Here is a 27,645-nt window from a genome sequence, read left to right as displayed (position 1 = left end):
CCCGGTTACACAATGGATCGTGATATTTCATTTTCACGGTTCTTTTTTCTTCTTTATTATCTATTCGTTTCACGGTCTTCGTACGTTCCGTGTTTCTTCGTTTTTGCCATTGCTACGCTTTTAACGCGAACTTTACGAGGAAATATTATTCGGTTCTCTTTCACCGGTAGATAAATTTATAAAATATTTTTAGTAGATCGTAAATTTAGTTATCGTTCGTGGGATTTTCTCGCGCATTCTTCTCTTGAAATTCGCTTCATACAATTGATACAATGAATACACCTGATACGATTCATTCCGTTTCATTCGTGTATCGATCTCTTTGCAAACGAATTTTGTTATGCAACTCGTTTTTCTATTTGCTCGAGAAACGCGATGTGATTTAGTTGTTTAACGAGAATTCCTCATCCTTCTCAGTTCTGCTTATTTATATAACACGTATTCAGAGACATTTAAACGAGACATTCAATTAAGCAGAGATTAACACTAGAACTGCCACACCAGACAAATTGACTGGTTTTACAATTTTATTATAAAATTCCTACTTCGTGCTATATCTTTTTCCCGCGATGATGTAATGACTTTCGCAACGATAACTAAGAGAATAATATAATGAATTTTATTTTGCTTTTTATGTATTCAAACTGAAAATAATTTTGTATCGAGGCTACTTAAACCAATACCAGTGAAAATGACTGGCGTTTGTCAAAGCGTAAAAGGGTCCTGCAATGTGTTTATCGAAGCCCAATTAACCAGTTCCCTCGTTTTCTACAACTTGCCACGCGTTTTTCCAAATTTTACCGTGTATCGTTCGATATGACGATATCATTTATCAGGAAAATTCCGGATCGATCGCTAGATCGCTAGATCCCAACGCTAGAAATACCACAGCAGTCAAAATGACTGGCTCTACAATTTTATAAATGTGTCAATCCTCGTTTAGGGATCCCAGATGGATCAATAATACCAAAAATGTACTACATAACATGGAATTGCTTCTGTAAGAAAGTAATAAATCGATAAATATAAAAATATTCTATGATTAGGTATTTTTGAAAGACCAGTCATTTTCACTGGTTTTGGTAGAAATAGCTTCCTGTTAACTATCGGTAGTTCTAGTGTTAAACGTGCGTTAAACGTACGTGAAATTTACATATCGATATCTCGCCATTCTGTTAAATCGAGTATTTAATCTCCTTTTTACAAGGGTTTTATCCTTATTAATATTCCTTCCGATTTTTAATATTAATTTTCGATATATATCGCGTCGTGCGATCGATATCGATTGAAGTCGTATTAATAACAATATTGTAATTCGTTCCAAATTCGTATGGAATGGAGGTCAGCCAAATTAAAGCGACTATATATTACGTTGTAATTATCGTCCTCGATTCCAGCCATTCAACTTACAATTAGTTTTGTAAACGAACGAATTTACGTAACGGTACTAACTAATTCATCTAAACGAATTTCACATGTAATTTATAGCTCTCGTAATTGCTTATAAAAGTTCAACTTCTGAATTTTTCATTCGAAAGCCTCCCAATAATCCTTACAGTCTCGAATATTTTTCAACATTTTCTGAAATCTTCCAACATTCCATTTCCCATCTTCCAGTCTTTATCTTTCCAGTGTCTATTCGCAGATCTCTGAAACGTAAAAAAAAAAAAGGAAGAAGCCGAGACCAGAAGCCAGAATACAAAGTACGAAAGAGCCTTAGAAAATAAATTTAACGCTGGAGTATTGCCCATGAACCTACTTGGAATTGTACAAAGGCGAGATTTATGAAGTGGCGTTAAATGTAAACAGTCGTAAAACTTTTCCAATTGGCTGCATCATTTGCGACATAATTATTTGGATATAATGATCGTCTACCGCGACAAAGGCGTTGTATATCTTCGAGGAAGTCAGCGTCCCGGTTCTGGTATTTTACTGACCGATCATTGTCCTTCCGGATAGAAACCTCACTATAAAAGTATCTTCTCTTGAGCAAACCGCCCCTGCCACGGGCTCTTCGCTTTTTCAGGTATTTTTATTCCTAAGACGCTTGAAATATTCAACCGTCGTCGATCCTTCGTTTTCGTAGGGCTCCTTGCGTCGATCGCGTGTCAAATTTGACGGAATGGCGAAACATCGATCAAACGAAAAGACGAATAATTCGTTGCGCTCTTCGTCGTTCGCGTGCATTCGCGGCGATTCTCTCCTCCGGAGTTTATCGCGTTTCGTTCGTACGTCGAAGTCGGAGAGTTTGGAGAAAATTGCTCTACGAATGGAACCTTCGACCGATAGGATGTTCAAGCGGAAAAGCGCGTGAAATTGAGTCGAGGGGAGGGACACGACACGTGGAATGCGTTTAAAAGGCGCGTTCCTCAGTTCCTTAAATTGCGAATCGACGATTTTGAAGTTCTGTCAACACGGAGGACCAGTTTATGGCGCGGACGGAAGGAAAAAATCGCGGCTGAAGGAGAAAAGGAAAAGAAGGAAGAAAAAGAAGCAACGTATATCGAACCGGTCCCAACGTGAACACGCGAGAAGCCGTAAACAGGTTGTAAAAGAGTCCTGTACCCTTTGGAACCCGTAAAGGCTCGCACGGACACGTCCACGTAATTTAGTCGAGTGACGCGAGTCGCCACTTACTGCTAAATTAAGCGCTTTAGTGCGTAAAAAGTGTCCGGTATCGGTACGATCGAGTTGCAGATTTGATCGACCGGAAAGGTCTAGAAATTTGCATCCAGCGCCCTAAGCCACTTTTCATCGAACCACTCGGATCAAAATTTCGGTGCTGAAGCACGCCGAGTTAATAAATCGCTCGCCAATCGACTAAATTGACACTTTGTGCACCGTATGGTCTGACAAGCATATAGCCTGAATCGTCGCGTATTTTTGCACCGTTTGAGAAGATTGAAAGATTGAAAAGATCGCTGCAAAGGTTCGTTCCGACTTACAATTTCCATCCGATATACGTTTATCGAATTATACAGCTAGTTCTTAACGCGAACTTCGACTCTGCTACGTTTCTCGAGGATGAAAATGATTGGGAAGAAAAAACACGGTCGACTCTTGGACGTTGCGTTTAAGTATGACACAAGTTTACGTTCGGTCGTTCGGTAGTTTATTGCTCTGATACGACAACTTTGTAATTATCGAGGATTGATTTGTCGCGGAAGCCTACAGGCTTTTGGCGGAGCTTTGGCTGGCGCTAAACTTCGCCAGACGCGATTATGGTATATTATTATCGGTAAACATACGGCGATTATGGTATTGTATGGTATAAAATGCTCGGGTTCGTTTTGTAAATTTCCAGGCTACGCCATCGTAACCGCGAATTCTCACGTGAGTTATCGACCTGTTCCGTCGTGCGGGAGAAAGCGCAGCAAATACTTGGAATTCCGGCTTTCCTTGAAATCTCGCGTATCGCCCGCTACTCGCTCGTGCTTCCGGATTCTTTTCCTTGCCTTCTTTATTCTCCGTCTTTGTTTCGCTTCGTGTGTAATAAACGCGTTAAGAAGCGAGGAAGGAAGAGACGCGAGGTCGAGCCTCGTCACGAAGGCATTTAAATTATCGGGGCGGGATATCGGCTTCGTCTTCCAAGCGTAATTTCCAGATGTCGGAGCCGCGTGCCGATGTAATGGCATTTTATTGCGTCCCTGATGACGTTCGCTTTTTTCGATATCCAGGCCGCGACCTTACGTACGAATTCGCGTTTTATCCAGATTCGTTCGCGTTATTATTAATAAATCTGAGATACTCAGGTTTCTTTTGTCGCTATACTCGTACGACTATCGTCGTAGATATTAAGATACCTTTTATTTGTATGTCGTTGATCGTTTCGCTTGTCACGTATTTTATCTTTTATTCTTCACTTCGTTATTTATCCAATGGGAATCAGAGATACCAAACTATAACCGTACGATCTGATCATCGAGAGTTGCGCACATCGATACAAAAATTAACGAAACACCTTACGATGAATTTGTTCTATCGTGACTCTAGGTTCGCGATACGAACGAAATCAGAAGCAAGACTTCGATGGTTTCAAACGGCACGAAAATCAAGGATAGCAAAATTGCTTCTGGAAATCGAGTCTCGCGAAATGAAATTAAGGAATTAATAAAATATCCTGCTGGTCGGTTTAGCTTGCAGAAGGCTCACACGCGTGTGCGTACGTTTTCAAAAATCGTTTCTCTTTATACGTACGTGTGCATTTCCTCGCGCTAAGGTAACACTAACACCGACTTGAACACCAGTACGGGTCAAATGAGAATGCATTCGGCTTCAAAAATTAAATTTAATCAGGCAACATAGGAATTTACATAAAGTTAGACGACCGAAAGAAACAACAACGAGCGTACGATGTTAAATTAAATTTGAAAACCGTTCTAACATTGTGCTAACATTCTCTGAACAATATTGCTTTAAAGATCTACCTTCCTCGTACGAAATTTCCGAGCTGCCTCTTTTTCTTCTCAAGCCCCAAATATTTTTCAAATCTTCTTTCGCTCACCCCCCCTCCCCTTCCACCAGGCAACCTAATAATTCGGAGGTTGGTCATCGGAACGGTGAAAGCGAGAGTCGTTCTCCCCTCGATGGGTCGAGCAAGGATCCTCGCCGTTTCCTTTGAGGCGTTTCTATTCAGCCCTCTTTGCTCCTCTGCGCAGCCTTCCGCTTTGCCGAGGGATTTGCAACGCGCAAGTAGGTCAGCACGACGTGCAGCTTGACCTGTATAATGTTTCGGCTCTACCTGCCGTGTCACGTAGCACGTACCACCTCATTAAACGGCAGTCGAGCACGCTCGCAACACACATTTCACGATCCGGTTGCGGAGAGAATTCGGCCTTAATGCATCGGCACTTTGAATATATTTCAACCTTTCTTCTTCGCCTCTCGCGTCCTTTCCCCGGTTTTCATCGGAAAATGGACTACCGTCAAAGGCGGACGGACGTTACATCGGTTGGGAAATTTCGAGCATGGCCTTGTTCTATCGGATTGGCAACTAAGTGATTGCGGATTTTGTCATTAGGTCGTAATGCCTTAGGTCGCAATCACTTAGTTGCCAACCCAATATTTTGCACGAGAATCTGTTCTTCGTTTGTTCGTTTGAGAAGCGAGAATGACGTAAACGTAACTTTTATTCTACGACTAATCAGTTAGTTGTTAGGAGCACGTTGAAATTTTGGAAGGCGAGTAAACTAAAACGCGTGGCAGAAGGTAAACGACGACGAATATACTCGTCACGGAACACGGAGTATGGGTGTTTGTTGTAACGTAGAATTAGGTTGTAAAGAAACGACGAAATACTTGATTGAGAAGATGTAAATCGATAAAGAGAATATTAAAAGCAACAGACGGTAGAACGCAAACACGCTACTCAAATTGAAATTGAACGGCGCTCGAAGAGGATCTGCCGGTTAAACGCTCGTGTAGTAACCGGACTACGATTCTGTAATTCTACGAGTCGGCGGTCTTCGCCGGCTTAACAACCGTTTTAATCCGCGCTGTACCGAGTTAATAAACCGCGGCTACGAAAGATACAGCGGGCGGTGTGCACGCGTGGACGTTGCGCGTGTGCGCGGTGCACGTATCCGCGGATCCTCGCCGAAGACGGTGCACCGAGCCAGAATCGAAATTTGGCAGTTCGCCACGGAGACGCGATGGCAAAATAACGGAAAACAGGAACGCGAGAAAATTAGCCTCGAATGGGAGGAAACGTGACCAATTGATGCAAACAAAAAGAGGAACGAGAAGGAGGAGCAAAGAGAGATAAGTTGGAAAAGGCTGACGGGGTAGAGAGGTTCCCACAATCTCGTTTCCTTATCGAATTCGATTCTCTCTCTCTCTCTCTCTCTCTTGATCTCTCATCTCTCTGTCGCTCTTCCAGCTTTCTTCTCTCGCTCGAATACGCACCCTCTCCCTTGTCCCCACTCTGCTGCCAGCGTTCGCTGCCCCATCTCATCGCCAGGCCACCCCAACCCGGAATAAATCAATACACGTGTCTGCTACTTGCTCGTACACTCGGCTCGGCCCTTAAGCCGAATCGTCGCGAGGAGCTGACAGCTGGCGAGGAGAAAAACGATTCGCGTGCTGGTGATTTTGCGTGGGTATAAAAGGGTTGTAGGGTTAATTACCTTGGCGGAGCACGAGGTTGGCATTTTTGACTGGCGGCATTCGTGTACAGTAGCTACGAAGCGTTTTTCTACGTGGTACCATTATTTTCCAATAAAGAGCCTTTTTTTCTTTTATCTCTTTTTTTTTTTTTTTCAATCGAACGTTCTTTTATCGAATGTTCTTTTATCGAACGTTCATAGTCGCTACGAGAGTAACGCTATAACGATACGATTTAATATGCTCGGAGCTAGTCGATTGCTCTATATTCGCTACAGCAGGTACAATGGCGTGGCAATAGTTTTTTGTTCTAACGGTAAATTCAACGGTAGTCGTTAACGTTTATTATTTATAGTTAAGGATGGTTGTGACTCACCCAATTGACGACAAATGTCGGCCTTCAGATGAGAAGGCAGGGTCTTTTCCTTGAGCAATGCCTCGTAATGCTCCTTGGCAAGGCGATATTTCCCCTGGACCTCGTACAAATGTGCTATGTGAAATTTTACTGTAACAATGGAAAAGAAAGACATCGGTTTAATATCGAGCACGTGGGTCACGAGTAACGATACGTAGAGCTCGTAATCACCGATTATTTCAGACGCGTTATTGCCAAATTACGCTACCAATTGTTGATACGAATTTGCAAACTTAACGAAGAATATGCTTGATAAAATATTCGTTGAAAAGAGGAACAACGGACAGGACGATTCAAGGCAATAATAATACCGCATCGTATATTTGCAATTTAATCGCGCGCGTATAATAATTCATCGATACTCGCACACTTTGCTATTACCGGTAGAATACGAAAACTATGAATAATTAATTAATTCTTTGTACAGCTGCATTTATCAACTATGTAATAGCCTGCTTGGCTTTGCAACATTATGGTGGAAATTTGAATATGTTAAACAAGAGACATGGCGTTTACACAAATTGCATATTATTGATTACGCGTCATAATTACAACAAATATACATATTGAATGAAAAACGCGATAATTGCATGTTCTGCTTCCATTATGATTTCAATTAGTACAGTCGAAAGCTGACATCTCTGATGAGAATTTATTTTTAAATTAATATTCGAATGAAATAAAAGACAGGTATACACGTGCATATAATATAACATTTTCCAATAATTACAAATCAAATTTCCTTGATTTAAAATAACACCGTGACAATTACGATTGGCCAATGGAATAACACAAAGCGTAGAACAATGATACTTACATTAAGATTTCAATCTTTCAACGATCCGTCGATTTTCTATATTTTCGTTTCCGTATTTTAATTCCAAGTTGCATTCCTCCCTTTGATCTAACTATAGTATGCAAATACGTACTATCGTTTAGATCGTTGGCAGACACCAAACTGACTTGAAATCTCAATGGGTCGTTGCTTTTATGTTCGCCTCATTTCATAAACACAACTTCGCTTGGCTGAAGAACCAATTTCTCGGTAAACGGAAATGATTCCCCGTGTGCATGGGATCGTGGTAATCGTTTGAATCGTGAATCACTCTTCCGTATGACTCAATTTGAATATTTTATCATCGCTCTTTAATTAGTCTATTAAACCCGTTAAGCGTATGATTAATATCGTTAATTATTATTGTCCGCAATGTCCATTAACTTGCACGCTCGGCCATTAAGAATGAAAAAGCTTTTATTATTCTTGCGCCATCTTCTCAGTGGTGAAACATGGTCGCAGGTAAAATATTAATTGGCTGCCATAATATTTCGAACAGTAACACGCCGTTGAACGATTAGAATCGATCGCCTACAAGAATCAAGTTCTCTCATAACATCAAACAGCACGTATCCGTGGCTTCGTTATTTTTACTCTCTGCACTAAATTTAAACTTCAAACAGCAGGACAGAGAACCAGTCGAGTCCCGGTTGACTCATTGCTGGTTCTTGGTAATTCGAAGTGACGCTACGCGACGAGATGAAACTCCAACAGGGAAAACTGACGAAGATTCCCGTTATCGCTTAAGATTTAACGTTCTGTTCCACTTCTGCTGCTTGATAAATCGTTACGTAGAATCCAGCCACTACGTGCCCCGTACCTACATATACCACTGCTATTTAATATTTAATCGACGATTCGAAATTTATTCCTAGTAGCTAGCGCATCTACAGTCACAGCTTAACCATTTAACAGACACGATGTTCGGTGTCGAACGGTAAATTCCAACTGCGTTGCAAATACTGCAACTTTAAAAGCTACGTACGTACGTGTCAATCGAAAACCAACAATTCCAATCTCGAAATGTTATCTGCGAATAAATCGAATAAATCGACCGATTAACGAATCGCGTCCAATATTTTCCAAGTTAAACGACCTGCATCGATATTCCATACGAATCATAAAAATTACCTACTGGTTAATTAATTATTTACCGTAACCGTTTTTTCTCCTCTTCCTTTTCATATCTGCTACGTTATTCGCGATCAATCTGCTGTATTTATTTATTTATTCTATCGCTTCATTTTTCCGATCGTTTTGCAATCTGAATTTAACAGAACGGCGGCGCGTAAAAGACGGAGGAAGAATAAAAGTAAACGAAACTCTTACACGGTGCAATAGAAAGTGAGAGACAGACAGACAGAGAGAGAGAGAGAGAGAAAGAGAAACAGGTGGAAACAGTGGCGAGGTATCACGAACGAAACGTTAAATTAAGTGCCAGGTGAATTGAAGAAAAATCGTTAGAGTAAGCGTTTAACGCTCCTTAAATGTCGTCCACTACGCCATACGTGTTATCGTAGGTCATACGTGACACAAGAATCGCTGTATCACGTTGGGAAAAAGGGGGTCAAGTTCGAAGCGGAACGCGAGCAAAAGGTCTGGCATCTAGACGTTGTCAAGACGTGGCGCGCAGGTATGTAATAGGCGCTTTTCACGCGGCGAAAGTATCGATTTCATTGTGCCATTTTAAATAACGTATTAAAAGCGTGCAGGGGAAAAATGGTCGGAATTATCGCACCATCCGCCGTCCCATAGGAACTTTTCATCCGTTTGCTTTTTTCATTTCTCCGCAGCTAGATTAATAACTTGCACATTTGATGGATCGATCGAATCCGTTGGAACATTTAACGTCGAATAAATTTGAAAAGCTCGGTGGTAAAAAACGATTTGTTTCTCGCGCTCTAGAATTTTTATTTCCATGAACTTTGTTTCAAATCAAATATCATTGTATTTAAGAAATTGAAACGAACGATCCCGTTGTTTTTTCACGCATTCATTTCAGGCATTCATAGATCGATCGATCAGATTCATCGTTTAATGACACACTTTCGTACGACGATGCAAAATTTGAAATAAAAATAAAAATAGGAGAAAAAAATCGCCTAATTGGAAAGTAGGGAGTACGTGGCTGTTTTTAAATATCGGACAACAGAACAGAAGATTCTATTTTTAAGAGATTGATCGATCGAAGTTTGTTGACGCGTTCGATGGATTTTTCTGCTGCTGCAAGTTCTCGTATTGACATTCAACAACTGCGATATAGAACACAGAGAATGTAAATCCCGAGTGATCGACTGTACGAGTTTAATGACTTTTTGCATCAATCGACAAGTTGGAGTGAAAGTGGTTCGCATAACCCGATATCCAAGAGAGCGAGATCTCGACGACTTTTAATTTTTAAGATGCCGCAAAGCTCGTCCTCTCTTTAATGAGGCGTCCATGAAAAGCGAGAGTTCCGTGAAAAGTGAAAGTCTCCATGTATTTTAACAAAAATTACCTTTTTTCGCTATAACGATACACCTTGGAAAGCAGATTTCTGTGACGAATTAAATCGATCTGATGAACACATTTCTCCCTCAAAAGCTGCTCATTCCTGATGGCTTTCGTCGCGCAAGTTCTTCGGTTATCGCGATATATCATCGGAAAAATTCAAATCCTTTCACGTCCGTAGTCTTTCGTCTTTTGCAAGACGATTAAATAAATCAAAATCCTTTTTCCTCGTTATATATTACAATTATCCATTGTACTGGTAATTCACGATAGTCGAGCCTCGACATTCGCAAGTTCTCGCACGAGTGTCGTGTTGGTATGCGAAGAGGAAGGAAAGCGGTACGAGGAAGCCGACATATGGTATGGGAGTAAGATTTCGGGAGTAAAAATGCGCGGTTTACGGTGGGCAGCTGTTCCGCGTGAATTATGTTTTTTGGAAGGTGGAAGTCGCGTAGGCGATCGTAAAGGGGGCGAAGAAAACCGAGAACTTACTTTCGAGCTTGGAAAAGGAGGCAGGTGTCGTGGCATCGATCAGAGCGAGTGTCAGGTGCTTCAAGGCGGCGTCAAAGTCAGCGTGGACCTTCAGCATTAAGCCGAGCCGTAGGTGAACCTCGCAGGCTCGTGGAAATCCTGGTTCCACCCATAGCACCTGCTGGAATGCTTTCACGGCCCTGCAATAATAACGATCAAGTACAATTTCGATGGAATAAATAAAAATTACCATTCTATCGCATCAACCTATCCCTTGATCGGCACACCGCGAGACAAAGTTTATTCCGTTACGGTTTACGGAAATTCGCGATCTTCGTCGATGCGAGTATAATACGTTATTTGTTTCATACATTTAGTTTTCACGGTCCAACTTCTTCGAGTTAAGTTTCCCGATTTTTAATTACAGTTTTCTTCCATTTACCCTTATCGTTTACTTGCAACAGCAAGAAGAAGCTTTCACATCTCTCGTACTTAACATTTACGCTTAAAAACTATCACTCAAACTCGGTCTTGGAAGGTACCTTTCGCGTTCTTTGGTTTCTTATCTATGCTTTTATTATTTGTACCCTCGAAGAGGCCAAGTCTCAAAGACGCGTACAAATCAACATGGAAATATCAAGTACGGAACTCTGACAGTAAAGTGTAAAAAATGTAAAACTGCTGATACAAAAGTATAAGTATACGTGTATAAGTATAGCATAAAATTATTCGCTGATCTTTGGCCCTTCTTCTCTGTTCTCCCACTCTTTTTCTCTCTTGTTCTGCTTTCTCTTTACTAGCCATCGCTTCTTCCTTCTCAATTCCTCTCGGGATCTCGAGATCCCCGGACCTCGTGCCTTCAGGACAACCTCCGCTGCGTCTACCTTCGTTCTGAATATAATCGTACGTATAATAACACTGGAACAACTGGCTGGAAGAACGCGGAGGACAGGAGCATAACATTAGAGGGAATCACAGAAGAAATGGAAGAGACGCAGAAGAGACAATAGAATAGTTGCGGAGCTTAGAAGAAAGGAAGTAAGAGTGTAGAAGAAGGAATATTGTTGGGCAGAGAGCAGAGAACAGTTAGGTTTCCTATGGGAAGCCTAAGGGAGGGGGAGTGTGCAATAAAAATATAAGATTGAATTTAAGCAATTAAGTATAGTGTGCAATTAACAGCAAGTTCAAGTATAATTTATTATCATGTGATAATCTAGTGTATATCCTGATCGAAGATTGACAGTGTTAACGAGAAATCTACACATGTAAATCGATCACATTTTCTAGCAAGCAAAACTGAATAATACCATATAATAATAATTTTGATACTATTAATTATATCGGCAAATGTTTTGGGATAAAAGCTGAATAGCTTCGCGTTTTCATGTCGTTCGTCTTTTTGTAGTTGGCCGCGTAAACACCACGTGGACTTTGTCTTTTTAAACGCGATCATATGCATCTTTTAGTAGGTTGATCGACGCAACTCAGCATTCTCTACAGAAGATTATTTCAATCTCCTTCAACGAACCTCGAAGAACCATTGGTCCAGCAGATATTTCAACTTTCAGCTTGTAAAGCTTTCTTACTGCGTTACGAATATAAAACGTTCAGATTTCTCGTAAATGCGTACAAAAATCCGTAGTCAGGCTATTACACTTGGCGTAATCTTCCAGTGGGTCGCGAACAACAACGTTTCCGAAAGTGGGTCTCGGCCCAGTAATAGTTCGCGAAGCTGTAGACCGAACGACTACTCGATAAAAATCGTGGCTCGTTAAAAATTCATTGTTAAGGAACAGGTTGACGCGAGGGACTTTGTCGCGTAATCGCGTGCATCGCGCGTGTACACGAGGATGAACAGGAAGTGGTTGGTGGTATTCTGGCTTGTCACGCGACAACCGCGTCTGGGTTTGCAACGATAACCATAGGGACGGCCGATGGACAAGCAACAATAACGATCGTGCAGTTGCAAATGACACGGTGCGTGTGTTCAGTCGGTCGAGACGCGCTGTGAATCAAACGAACCCGACCTGATTCGACGCTGAGAAATAAAGTCGCAAATCAACGCTTCCTGACGACGATTGCGCGTTAAACAGACTTACCAAAGAGCATGTTTTCGGGAGGAACTCCATGGCGATTTTTCCACCGAAACTTTTGTCTTCTAGTAGAATTACAGATATGGCAGCTTGTGATGGGTAGCGAAAATAAGATGGTTTAACAGAAAATGTTTCAAACGGAAGCTCGTTGTTATCGGACGAAGAATTGACCGATGTAAAAGAAGCTTGCGAAAGTATCGCTTCTTTTCTAAAAAGACAGTCTTGCAATGGTTCTTTTGGGTAAAATTATTTTGTGCGATATTTTGCACAATATTTTCTACCAGACAGTTACCAGTTAATTATTTCGTATGTTTCAAATGATTGATTATTTTTCTTCCGTATCTTCGTACTACGTTAGAAGCTGACTTCGGTAATGCAATAGCGCGTGTATCGTTTCTGACATATGACGAAATTTATTTCCTTTTATTTATTTATTTATTTTCCATCTGTACACGTATGTGTTTGCACATATATACGAATCTCACGATAAAATCTACATGTCGTATAAATCTTATCTGACACGTAATAACAGTTTAATCGATTATAACACAGTAATAGGAATTTAATTGATTTCTGAATTAGCAGTTACAACTGTTATTTAGAGGTTGAAAAAAAAAATCCTTCGATATAACTTATTTCTTTACTTCTGTCTTCCACAAACATATTCTCTTTATTAATAGAAGTACGAATTTGCATAAAAACCCGCGATCCGATAATTACGATAATTACAAGTTAAATTAAGTCGAACTTAATGCTAAGAAGTTTCTCTCTCTCTCTTTCTATTTATACGCTGGTCACATTGTTATCGCGATTGTTCTCACCACGAACAATGAATCATCGGCTTTAACGAACCGTTTGGCAAGTGTCAAACTGGAATTCCAAGTCGTGCGATGTCGGTCGTCGTCATTTTGTTTCGGCTTTTAGAGTCGCTGGACGAAAGCCAGCGTTAAATCGACGTACGCGGATTGAGTAATACTGTGCCCGGTCTCATATTAAACAGGATCGCGTATATCTATCGGATGTGCCAGTGAATCGTACTTTTGATCGAGTTTCCGCTGCGCTTTTTACAATAGAAATTTATCCCAATGGAAATATGCCGATAGTGTAACAGATCTGCTACTAATGTCAGAAATTATACTGTTACCGTTACGAGTTTAGATCGAGAAGTTTGCGAAACGACAATGACGAAACAACGAATAAAGCAACTCCTACCTACGGAAACTTCTCACATTGGCCTGGTTTACGCATACGTATGGATACGAGTATATACGGCGATGTATCATTGTACGAATCATCACATACGTACGAGTTAAAGGAACAAAGCAAAATTCGTTCATGAAGATGCGATCCTATAATAATGCGATAGATGTCACATGGACATTGTGGAGAAATTACGATAACCGATCTCGTCAAAAATTATCTCGCGACCTATCGTACCATTACACTCGGAAGAGTTAAAAAATTATTATAAATTAAGAATTAGATCCCGCGTCGGTATAATACATGTCACACTGACGTTGGAAAAATGACGGTAACCGAACAGGATCTTTGGAAAAATGATCTCTTGGAATCTACCATCTTGCCATTATATAGCTGGAACGAGTTAAAGAAAGAGAATTATACGACGATAGATCTCATAGTGACATTAGAAAAATGACCGACCTTCTCGAAAGTTATCCTGGAACCTGTTACAGAAGTCCGCTACTCCAAAGAGAGGTGAAAAAGCGAAGCGTGCAGAGACGTCGTACGATGCGATAAAGCAAGAGACAGACACCATTGTTTCATCGCTGACAAAAAGACAGAAGCCGGAGAAGGAGGAATGGAAGTAACGGGAAGATTAATTCCGCGGCTAGCACGACGACGACAAATTAATCGAAGTCCGACTGTCGTTCCCTGGCGCGATGAGAAGTAGAACGACCGAGATAAAAAAAAAAAGAAAGAAAGAAAAAATAAAACGGAGAAAAAATAAAGAGGATGAGAAGTAGGAGATGGAAGCGGGGAAGGCAAAGAGATCGGTCGGTTGCCTTGGCGTAAAGGCGGTAGTAAATTCATTCACGAGAAGCTATTCATTCATCGTTTCATTCACTTCGCGTTTCCTTTCGGGGTTCGTTGTCTTCGGCAATGAGTCACTGTTACACGCGGTCGGCTGGCTGTGTGGGAGAGACAGAAATGTCACTGACTCGACAGTGTTGCGAAATATGCTCGCGAGAAACGTTCGATATCTACCGGCAACGAAAACACGACGGATGGGAACGAAAGTCGTTGCCAGCCTTTCGTAGGCCGCGCGCCATTTTTGAATTTCGCGCGCTTGTAAATTCAGCTTAGAATTCTGGCTCGGTGGTCATTGACCGACGTTGTACAAATTGAAAATCGTTTGGCAGCGTACAAAGTACGTAAGAATAAGAACTAAATAGTAGAAGCTGAGCTAATTGATCGGCGATGTTAATTTTACGTTAGAGTTCAATTCTTCTCAGACTTGGTCGAAAGAAACATTTTTCTTCTCCTTCGGATTTCCTTTTCAATTTAAATTACCATACGAGATCTTACGAGCGATTCTCTTCATTTTGTTGTCAACGTTATGGAACATCTAAAGATAGGCTGGAGTCTGTAATTATTCGCGCGCTGTATCTGTAAAATAAAAATAAGCTTTCCGCAAGAAATAAAAGATACGAATTTTGAGATTTTGAAACGGCAGAGACTCGCGTGTCAGATATTATTCGAACGTGAACATTTCGACGCTGATATCTGGATTTTATAAATATCATCGACGTCGTAACGTCTTACGCCAAGCCACCAGAATCCTTCCAACTCTCCGAGACTAGAAGAAGCGGAATCGATCCGCGACCGATGACCTATCTCAACCATGATGAAACAGAAACGAAAACCGATACTGATTCTGTCAAGTCGATGTCGTTGTTTGTTGGCCGCTCTGCCATTGACCTGGGTGTATTTATAGGTTGAAACATCGATTCACCGGGCGTGGAACAGCTTGTACCCGGCTGTGGCTGTCCAACGTTGATATTCATCATGCGGATCGAAAAAAATACAGATCGATAAATCGAGCAGCAACCGTAACAATTGTGCTATACTTTTCACGTTTTACGAGCGACATCGTGTTTTAACACTCTGGTAAACGCAGCTGGAGATAAATTCTAACCCTTTCGACACGCTTGTGTTATTTAATGGACAAACATAAACAATCTGCATTGACAAATATATTTAGCCACGTATTTCATAGATTTTTTTTTTTACTGTCATTTTATTTGTTTTACGCGCAGCAAATTCTTACGCTTAACGAGGATTATGATATATAAGGCACAAGAAGAAATTGAAACGATATCGATCATATTATTTCGAGGGAAATATCGAGTTTATAATTCTGCTATTATAATTGTAATCGAAGAAGCCAATTGAAATATACAAATCTACTCTATACGTTCGTTACCAATTTTCCGTATTTCTGTTCCATTTCTAGGTTCGCTATCGACAAGTATTTATTTCAATATATATAACAATTTACCTTATTAAATATATTTCCTTATCGTTACAAACGTCGAACATCTTAGGTGGGAAAGAAAAATAAGAAACTAAAGAACGCTTATCGAATAATGAGACATTAATTTTTCTTGTAACAATCGCTATCGATATAAGTTGAAATCGTCAGATCAGCGATTGATTGCTTTTGAATGCAAAGAAATCGCGTTTTACGACGTAGATCGGAAATATTATCGAAATAAATATTTTTCTTTTCTCTCTCTTTTTTTTTGTAAAATATACGTACGTTTGGTTTCTCTACAGTTTGCAACGCTGCTATACGTCAACGAAGTCACATTATTCGAGGAAACATTATTTTCTCGGATACTCGGATGTAAAGGAGAATAAAACTACTATAAAGTATTTGATTTATTTACCTTAAGTTTGTTTAATTATCGCCTTCTTCAAATTATTGTCTCGAAATCGAGCTTTGTAGCAAAGTCTAATCCTACGAACTAACTGTGCTACTATTTTGTAAAAACAGAACAGTTGTATGTCAAGAGATAAAGTTGAAGATAAAATAAGGTAGTTGCGGACAAAGTTGCTATAAATATACAAGATAAAAACTACTTTAGTAATCTCTGTGAAAACATTTAAGGTATCTAATCGCAACGATGTAGCAATGTCTATATTTTTATAACACACTATCCACGCAGACTTTTTTTAAATCGCTACAGCTTATTGTTTACTTGTAACGACGGAGTTCGATCGCAGTAAGATTTTATTCTCCCACTGAAATTCGGAACGTTATCGTCCTATCATTTTCTTCGTACTGAGAAGACGAAAACTTTCGTAATTTACGTAATTTTGTGCCAAGGTTTTAGCCAACGAAACGATTCGATTTCTCATATTTCATCCACAGCTACGTTAACGATAATTTCGTTCGTAGACACGTTGGTAGAAATAACATCACGATCATGGTCCTTCTCCTTTGATAAGTCGGACAGATTCGATAGATGTGCTTCCAAGTAGACTTGCACGACCAAATATACAAGAAGAACAGATGATCGCGTAGAATGATCGTACATGAACCTATTATTTGTCGCGAATGACCAGACAGAAAGAAACAGCTGGTTCAGAATCCGCAGAATCACGTAGGAAATCATTCTTTATCGTTCAATTTCATTTCTTCTAATTTCCTATTTTCTAATCTCCGATTCTTCTTAACACTTTCATTGCCACGCCGAAATCACATGTTTCGCTGAGGACGCCACGGGAGTATTTTTATTATTCAAAGCATATAATGGCAAAATAACAATAAATTGACGATGTGAGACAACATTCTTCCCCGATGCACCGTTTATCTTATTGGTGGCCACGGGTGGACCACCGTGACGCTTTGGTAACAGTCGATAGCGACGTATTGTAACGAGGCTTCGTTTATTTCAACAGACCATTCGCGTTCGTTATTTCTTTGTAAGCAAAACGTGCAGAATATATCGTTGAAACGTGTAGAAGATATTAGTAAACGGTATTTGCTCATTCTATATATAACAGTAAGGTATGTTCACACCTGTAACTTCAATTGTACGATTACAAAGCAGCGTTTACGATTATTTTCCAAGCTGCATTTATAATAATATTCGTAGATTACCCCTCAGAGATATGGATGCAAACACAGTGCACCGTTAGATGCAAAATTTGTTCTCTTTTTTTTTTATCGATGTTCTAATAAAAATGTTTAATCGTTCAATGGGACACTTTTCATCTCAAAGTATCTTCCATTTATCGATTATATTCAAAATACCCTAACTGTCAATTTTCATTCAATTTTTACAATCGTAAGAAGTTCAAGCGCTCCGGTCACCGATGACCACCGTGCAGTCACAGGAGAAACCGTGGCTGGTCGTATATGATCAACGTGGCAGTCAAAGTGTTAATAATTCCTCGAATTCACCCTAACCTACCGCAAAATACCCGCACACGTCGCAGCAATTCAGAGCAAAGAGGTTCTGACGATTGACTCTCCACTCAACGACTTAGCCAGCCAACGCTGTTCTGCGAGGAAGAGTGGCACTTTCGAACAAAAAACGTAAGCTGATTGAAATGGAATGTAAATGAGGCGATTAAAGCCGTGCGGCGAGGTCGCGAGTGGACGTATAGTCTCGGTATCTTTGTTAGAATCGCAAGGATCTTCTCTTTGGTTGTCGTAGATGGAGGCCGGTGCATTTCGGATTTCCTGCTGCCGGCTGTTTCGTGCGTCGAACGCGTGCAAAAGCGTGGCCAGTGCTGAGCGTCGCGACGCAGCAGCCAGGAAGGGTGCATTTTAATGCACCCTCGAGCCTGGCAAGCCGCTTTAGCACCTCGTAAATTAATTAACGTTGGTATGACCTATCAATGGCCGCTTTGTCGACAACGCTCAACGACGTCGGACAAGACGATACACCGGCCTCCTTCTTTCTTTGAGAATCTGTGCGACTTTTACGATTACCATTTTTGTACCGTTAATTTAGTTCAGTCGTCATGGATGTCGAGAGAAACGAATGAAAATCTTAGGAAAGATAATGAAAATATGTTAGAGAAATCGTAAGAGTCTAAGGAGTAGATTAAAGTCCCAATATCCTGTGTGAACATCTTCGTGTTTAACGTCCCGAGACGAATCCGCTAAAAATAAAACAAGAAAATGGTAACAGAACGTAATGGTTTCGGAATAGGCGGAATTTCTAGCGTAGACTTTTAATATCCACGTAGTAACAGCTTCGATTAATCAGTTGGCTGTTGCGATCTCTTTGCGAAGCGTGTACGTAAAATTACTCCGAGAAAGAGTAAGGGACGACGAGTATACTCGTCGTATACGCGTGAATGTTGTAATATAGAATTAAGTTGTAACGAAGGGACCGTTTCATTTTTTAATTCCATTGCCGGCAAGGCTCGTCGTAACGCGAGATATTGCTGTTGCTTCGTGACGAGTATACTCGTCAAAAGCAGCTAACTGATCAAGCACAGCGTAGAAATAAATCACGAAACGACAAGTTAGAGGATCGAAATACAATAAATTATTATTGTTAATAATAATAATAATATCAGATGAAGCGAATTAAATGGAACGAAATTGAAGGGAAAAAAGGAATCGCGCGAATGACAATCGAATTCAAGAAGGAAACGGATTAGACGATTTTTGAAAATATTCCCAACATTCCGGATGAATAACGACGTACGTTTTTTAGAACGTAACAACGAATTCCACGTACACGTTGTTTACGAGGCGAGCCTAATACGTACATACGCAATTATTATCTTGCACAAACGCCAACAATGAGACGCAAAAACACGTTACATTCTCGTTCAGGGTATAATATATGGCCCTTCGTGTTCACGTTACATATTACGTATCGTTGTCAGTTGCTTTGTAACCCGGCCATTCTTACGCAATAATAGCGCCATTCTCCCTCCACAGGATCGTACGAATGTCCTTATACCGTGCAACATAGCATTTCGACACCCACACGACAAATGCAATTTTCCTAGCGCTGGATGCAATAGAGAAACTTGCTCTTTCTCCTTCATAAAGATGAAAGCTGTTGTTGCTTCCCTTTTCGCGATTACCGTTAACGTCGTCGTTATTATTCGCAAGGATTTTATCACAGTTTTTAGAGTGGACGGATTACGACAGATGGAAGTTAGGTGGACAATATTATCGTTATGATTTCGAAGGATTTATTCTTGAAAAATATCGCTTCTTTCCAGAAAGATTTATTCCTTAACCGGTTACCTGTTCTTCGCGAGTATACTCGTGGTCGCTTATTTTTCCCCCACGCTTTTCAAAGAGATCGCAACAGCTAACTTCAACAATCGTCGAGACGAGCGATCGGAAAATTCGGAAAACGCGAAGCTGATATCGTTTCGATTTCTGAAAATCTGCCTCTCTCGTGATCCCTCTCGTAGGGCGAAAATAAAATCTACGCTTTACATCGTGTACATTCACGATCGAAGATAAAGTCTGCTTGTATTTCGAAAAGCAGCGGAGAAAAATATAATCGATAATAGAGATTACGTATTAATCCAGCCTAAGCGATACGAACACCGATTTCTCATCGACGTCCAACCTGATACGCTCGAATATCGTTGAGCAACCATATAACGCAATTTATGCTAATCGTTTGTATCTTGAAAAAAACGCCACGGTGAAATAAAAGGGTTAACAGAAACCACATCACCGTGGCAAAGCTAAGCACCTCCGTGTCCCACAGGCCGTGTTAACACGTATCGCGTTAAATCTCGTCCGACGATTCGCGCAAGTTCTTGTTTACCTGGCTTGTAACCCTTGTCAGCGTTTCGTATAGCGCTCGTTATAATAGTACTCCCGCGATTCTTAGCGATAGGGAGAGCTTTATGGTGTCACGGAATTGCCCGCCCACGTGTTCAACAGAGACCTAAAGTGGCGAGCCCAATCGAACGAAATCACGATTTATTGGTTTCGCCTCTGGAGAAAATTCAAAACGTTCATCGATTTTATTACTAAACAATACCGTGGCGTTGTTTCCATTCGAACGAGCATATAAATGATTTTTCTCTTCGTTGCTTTTCGAAAGTTTTTAATGGATCGCGCTTTTCGCTATATACAGCGGCTGCGAGATGCATTTGTACGGTAGAAATACGAAGATGCACGGAGCGTACAGAAGGCGTCGAATACGCGAGGATACGTAAATTACTCAAAGTATCGTCTCGTGATCCTTCGTAGGTGAAATTTCGCTTAGGTTCCTATTTTTTTTCTTACGTTCATAACGATATGAATTTGCATAAAAGTACAGACCGTAATTGCGGAGAAAGTATATGGCAATCGATAGATCGCGGATATTTATGCGAATTGATATTCTTCGAAATGTAAATAAAAAAAGATGGTAAAAATTGTGTTTTTCGTGAAATACTATGGATATATCTTTGCATATTATGCACACTTCTGCGTCAAAATTTCTCAAACGCATAAAAATCTGCAAACGATTAATGTTCTTCGAATGTTTGCTAGACAAACACGCATATTTAATACAAAAGAAAGATAGTATCGATTAATTTGCAATCTATTGAGTTTGAAGATTCTATCAAAAGACTTGTCACGTTTTTCGTCACGTGTTCTTCGATTGGAACCAGGTTTGTTCGCGAGCAAGCCTCGCGGAAGACTGTCTCTCGGTTAATCGTCTTCGACTTGTCTTCGAACGAGGTCAAGTTCACGAATCTATATTTTTGGTACGACGATTGAAGCGAAATCAATGATTCGCGAAAGCCCTTGAGAGTTATTATGTATCTTCTCCGAAGCCGTATAACTGGGTTGTTAACACATTCTTCGACGCAACATTGGTAATAAAATTAGATTAGTATAAAATTAGAATCGCAGCTTCCACGGCTCCTTTAGCACGTTTCATGGATACTCTGGCGTTCGACTCGAAGACAGAAATCGAACGTTATAAATCGAATACAGCAACGACACGCTGATCGAGAAAACCAGGCTGTAACATAGTACGTTATGAAATAGGGTAGGGCTTTTTGGCAAAAAGTGTCCACGACAAATGCTTGTTCCCATCGTAACACAGAGTCTAATGTGATAATTCTAAAACCTCTATGGCAAATTCAACGATTCATTGCGATAGTTTTCTTTCTTATTTTTTAGATTTCTAAAATTTCCATATATCTTTACGAGATACGTCAGTACAGCGAATATTATTTAAAGCCACGATATAATGAACTTTAAAAATACACTTTAAAATAATTTAAAACGTCGTCGTTAACGTGGAAAATAGGAGAAAGGACAGCAAGAAGAAAAAAAAAGGTTCTGCAGGTCGAATAAAGTAATAACTCAGTGACCTAAAAAATCAAATCTCTGACCTTTTTCGTCGTGTGTGCGCGCCTGGAATTTATCAGCAAACGTTTAATTGCAAAAATAACGCTCTTTTTTCAAGGGGCCATGAGGTATCGCGGAAAGAGCGTAGGCGCGGATGCACCGGATATAAAAGCAGTCGCGCGTTATGCTGCGCTCTGAAAAAAAGAGATAATAAATGTGTATCATTCAGAGAGCTCACGAGGTAGAATGAACCCATACCACGGATTTATATGTGTCGTATATACCTTTCCTTCTTTCTTTTTCTCCTCTCTTTCTCTCTCCCTGTTCGGTTATGCAACTGTTTTTAATCCCATTGAAGCAAAGCTGGCGCGCGGGAAAGTGAAATATAACAAATGACCGATCTTCGCGCGTACATACACGATTTTAAAAGCGATTTTAAACACGGGATTAAATTAAGATGGAATTTTTATTCCTTCAACGATCTTTGCTCGATGTTTTATGACGTTGCTATCGTCCCATTTGCATTTGCCTTTCCTTCTCTACTCTCTTCTGCGAGTTTACTATTTTAGTTGAGAGTATTCACGCAACTTTAATTCAAAGTTCCAATTCTTCACCAGGTATCGCACTGCTTCCCTCGTTAACGATAAATAAGTATTACGATTCCCCTAAGTTTCACGCACCCACATCCTCTAATCTTCTATACGTATTCATGCAACAAAGTACGTACAGTATGTATCTTCTGTATAACATATATATGAAACAATATTTATAATTCTTACAACAAAACTCGTACAGTAAGTATCTTCTGTATAATATCTATAATTCATACAGCAAAGTATGTGTAGTAAGTATCTTCTGTATAATATCTATATGAAACGATATATTTGTAATCCATACAACAAAGTATATACAGTAAGTATCTTCTGTATAATATCTATAATTCATACAGCAAAGTATGTGCAGTAAGTATCTTCTGTATAATATCTATAATTCATACAGCAAAGTATATGCAGCAAGTATCTTCTGTACATCTGTATAAAAAATACATATAAATATTGAGGACCCGGCGAATTTTAAAACCTTCCGTTGGAGCGAATCCGCGTGGTAAAACTACAGCGTGTTATGCGGTGAATACCTAGGTACGTACTGAGATACGAAAAGCTGTGGTCGTGAAAGAAATTCCATGAACATAATCGACGCCGGATCGGCGAATTACATTTCGTTGATAGACCGATTCGAAATTTTTCCTTGCGCCCTTCTTAAAGCACAGAGGAGTTGTTCTAACGCATCCTATCGTGGGATCACAGACAATGGCGCCCACACCGTGTTAGTACCGGGACAGGAAGGCTGTCAGAACGACAGACGACTAACAATTTCCTAGTGACCTACATCGCGCCCTCGTCGCCCCACGTTTTGCACTCCCACGCACTCGTCACGCTGCATCGCAAGTCGGTCTGCGTCTCTGCCAGCGTTTCTGCACGGACTCTACACTTACGCTTACTACTTGGCGACCAGCACCGCGACGCTAGCTAGCGCAATGTCCCTTCCGGTGTTTAGAGTCGAACGTGTTTCCGACGAAATGTCAAATTTCTGCTCGTTGTGTGTACAGCCGTTTCTCAATTTACGCGGAGTATACGTTCCGCGTGGGGATTTGTTTGAATGAAAATCGCGTAAATAAAGTTTGTAATGTAAATACAGAAAAAATATAGTCGCCTGCGCTGACCTAGCACAACGTGATGTATTTATCTCAAATTTCAAGCTCTTGAAAACTATCGCACAATTTGTGTTACAACTTATCGCATGGGAGAGACTCGAGTCTCTCCCAAAAAGCGTCGAGTAAATCGGGGGACTAGTGTAGCTTCTTTTCAAGAGCCAAATACTATTGTAGTTGCATCTTTATCATTTTTAGTAAATCTTTGTATTTTGGGATCTTCGAGCGTCTGAATTGGCGAGATTTTTTAACGCTTAATCTTCGAATCTTGAGGCTTTTTTAAATTGAAAATTTAACGAACCTTCGAACCTACGAATCTCTGAAAATCCTATTTGTCGCGAATTTCTCAGTTTCTATATTTGATATTCTATATACGACGTTCTAATTACACGTGTCGTGTACTCGCCTGATTATTTTAATCCCCGAATCAGAGTCGATGACGGTAATTTGCTATTTTTATATTCGTACCTCGCGTCTCTGACTCGATAAAACTATTTTTACCACGTAAAATGTGACGTAAAAGATAAAATTACATTTCTAGAGGATTCACTAACCTAACTCAACGTAGCGTAGTCAACGATTCGATGATGCGAACCGAGAGTCCGATACTTTAATATTTATAGCGCATAAGAGAAATTATCCTCGCAGTACTGAAATCTATTTCACAGTGTCGCAAGGATACCTTTCTCTCGTCGTTGCTACCAAATGATCACGCTACTACGAAACACAATTTCTCTGTATATTTCCTATTCACGAACAAAGCTAACAACTCTATTCAGTCGAAATATCTCCATTGTACGAAATGTCAATCCTTGGCAGTCGAAAGTAAAGAGAATATTTCACCACAAATCCCTTTACTTAATGTTCCACTCTCCTGCGTTAGACAGCCACCGGTACAATCCATCGATATCCAATGATTAATAACAGGAAGCGGACGAAGCTAGCGCATTGGTTAACTTTCAAACTTCTCGTGAAACTCGTTAGTATCTCTGCCCCTTTGAGGTTCGTAATAAACTACAAAGGTAATACGTTAGAAAAATCTCTGCTGCAACTCGCATTGTCTCTGTAACTCGAGTTTCTATCGCTTCCTGTACATGGTCACGCGATCGCGAATGTCCTATCCGTTCGAACCACACCGTTGTCAAGAAATCCTTCGCCTCTGATCGTAAGAATCTTTAAATTCGCGAATCTGCCTTGTATATTTCTTCTGAATCGTCGAACTCTCGAATTATCGAAGAAATTTCTTATTACGCGGACGTTCGAATTTCCAATCTCTCAGTCTCTGGATCTCCGACTCCCCGATCTTTAGAATTCGATTTTTCAGTACTTTTATCTTCTCGCTGTTCGACTCCTGAAAATCGCAGATTCCTCCAACTTTCCAACGAAACTGTTTAATCTTAGAATCCTTAAGCAGCTTGCGTGGCAATTATTTTACAGCGTCGTTACGTTACCGAGAGAAGTTCCATTCTTCTCGAAGAAACTCGCTGACAGAAACTCTAAAAGAAACTCTAAAAAAAACTGCCTTTCGAAGAAACAAGAAATTAATTAGCAATTGCAACAGCCGAACCTCCGTCTGTCAACGTTGCTAATGAGCTAGCGTATAATAAATAATGTAAATAAGTAATAAACATTGAATAAAAATTATTGCAAATTATACAACGTAAATATCGAGTAGAATAACAAGGAGCGGATATATACTACGTCCAATTAATACAAAAGATTAAAGAGTCATCAGAAATATGAAGAGCCACTTTAAAAAAAAAAAAAAAATAAAAGTACTCGAATATATGAATATACGCGTGCGTATATCTGTTGCGTTATTCGATTCACGTGCCGGCCGGTTAATGAATATTACAGCGATCCGTTTTTTATGCATTTGTGCGCCAAGCACACCATTTGTAACGTTTAATTTAATTGGATTTATCGAAAGGGATCGAGGCTGCGTATCGATTAATTTTCAGCATGCACAAGGGTATATATCGTCGATGACACCGCGAACGCGCCTATGCTATTCGCGTCTGTTGCAGGTTAACTTGCATTTGCACCTGCATCGGCCAACCAGCTGCAACGACGATGTCTTCTCTTTCCGTTCTCTCTTTTTCATATTCCCTTCGATACTTTCAAAATTGCAACCGACGGTTGCGACATTCGACCTTCGCCATCCATGATATTTCTTTCTTTTTTACCAAACGTAGCTTCATCTTTCTTCTACTTTGTTTCTTTTCATTCTAATTCGGAGATTAAATGGATCTAAGAATCTCCTATGTTTATAATATTATTGTATTTGTTATATAATTATGTTTTGTTTAATTATATAAATTATTATATTTGGAATATAATTATATATATATATATATATATATATAATTATTTACACATAATATGTCGTATAAATATCAGGCATCGAGAAATTTCAACCGATTAATGTCTATGTATAGAAGGTAAAAATATATCGCGCAAATATTTATTCACATTTCCTAGTTGCAATCGAGTTTAACGTCAGCATCGCTCTCCCGTTCAAATTGAACCATTCCAATTAACTCCTTTATTTATATGCAGAATTTTACGATCGTTTCATACGTCGTTTAGATTTATCAGCACGCGTTTAATTTACTTTCGTATAAATCGTAGCATTAAGCAGACCGAGTGCGAGTCAAGAATTATAACACCGTAGCAACGTGGTTCTTGTAAAAACGTTATACCGATATTCCTTATTGGTACATAATATCAATTTTTAACACTGTATTATTTATTTTTAGGTCGAAGAATAATATACACACGCGTCATTCGTCTTAAGACGAAAATGCAACAAATTCAAATCTATCTGTATTTTTATAAAATTGAACGTCTATTATTTCCTCATGAAACGAAAGAAACTTTTCGGACAACCTAATATATTTCTGAACTTTTATTCTTTTTCCTAAAATCGATCACTGTTTCGATTCTTTCTCTCAACGAAAACGTGTTAGCGATAACGAGCCTTGTTTAATGGGTCACGCAAAAGTCGAATTTTTACCAAAAATAGTCGTTAAAATGACTAAAATTTAGAGCAGTCGCGCTGTTAGAAATTTATCCTAAAAATTTCCAGAATTTCACGAAAAATCGCAACAATAGCGTTACTATTAAAGTGAGACATTGAACGATTCAGCAGCTTGGCTGCATTGTTTCCCAACGAGCCTGTGCACTTGTAATCCTGTAACTCTATAATTTTGTAGACAGCACGGAAACAGTATTTAAGTGTGGCCGGTTGTCGGTGATGCATGTCGAATTAAACCACTGTGCACACGTTCGCTGCTACCTTTAATTCTATTTGAAAGCTGATCCGCGTTTAACTGCAACATACCGGTGGTATCGTCGGAATCGAATGAAAATAAAACAGCCGTAAGGACGTGGAACGGTGATCCTTTTAACGGTACCCATTATAAGGATCAGGTTCATTACGGCAGGGAACGAGCAAAAAGAACGACCGACCTTTCTCGATCTAGGCGGCTATAAAACTGGAGAACAATTTGTTTCAATTTGTATTTAACACTTTCACTTTACTGGAACTGAGGGCTCGTTTAGAATGGATTTAGTCTACAGCTGATCTAGACTGCGGATTTCTGTATTAGAGAAACGCGAGATAATTTGTAAACGTACAAAATTGTACAAATTGAGGATGATATCGTAAAATGATAAATACCGTACCGATTTTCAGTACCGAGGTACTGAAAATTTTCAGTCTTATTGATATGATTATTTTTGATAAGATAATCGACTTACGATATACTTACACAAAATACCTTGTAATTTCTATATACATCTCCATATTGACTGAAGTAAGTGTTCAAATACTGTTTTGAGCCAGTACATACATCACCAAATTTAACCAATCTAATGAAATTTGAAAATGTTTTACATAGCACGTACTGTCCGAACATGAAAACTTCCTATTGAAAGTGTTCAAATACTTTTTGGAGCCAGTACATACCTCACCAAATTTAATCAATATAATCGAATTTAGCGAAATGTAAAATTTCAGCCAACATAGTCACGACAGTCGTGTCTCAAAGACGCAATAACCAGTCTTAATGAAATCTGGAAATGTTTTACATAACACATACTGTTCGAACATGAAAATTTCCTACTGCAAATGTTCAAATACTTTCTCGTGCCAGCGTACATACGTGCAACCAACATGTGTCCCATTGTCGCATGGGACACGAGGTATGCAGAATA

The 27,645-nt window shown here is 39.8% G+C and overlaps 1 protein-coding gene across 6 annotated transcripts in view; it reads right to left on the bottom strand.

Annotated features, from left to right (window-relative positions):
* Positions 1 to 27,645, bottom strand: part of LOC122571915 (histone demethylase UTY) — a 143,859-nt gene that overhangs the window by 18,602 nt on the left and 97,612 nt on the right. For 3 of the 6 annotated variants that reach the window (XM_043736233.1, XM_043736234.1, XM_043736235.1), the window contains 2 exons: positions 10,335 to 10,513; positions 6,479 to 6,607 (listed from right to left, as the gene is read on the bottom strand). In XM_043736233.1, the coding sequence (XP_043592168.1) occupies positions 6,479 to 6,607; positions 10,335 to 10,513 (308 nt within the window). Of the gene's footprint in view, positions 1 to 5,904; positions 6,055 to 6,125; positions 6,329 to 6,478; positions 6,608 to 7,334; positions 7,486 to 10,334; positions 10,514 to 16,317; positions 16,415 to 27,645 lie in introns of those variants that run through there. The other 3 variants (XM_043736236.1, XM_043736238.1, XM_043736237.1) reach the window with 3 other exon arrangements.

This window comes from Bombus pyrosoma, linkage group LG10, assembly GCF_014825855.1.
Source record: "Bombus pyrosoma isolate SC7728 linkage group LG10, ASM1482585v1, whole genome shotgun sequence".
NCBI classification, from domain to species: Eukaryota; Metazoa; Arthropoda; class Insecta; order Hymenoptera; family Apidae; genus Bombus; species Bombus pyrosoma.
This window is presented reverse-complemented; position numbering and strand designations above follow the sequence as displayed.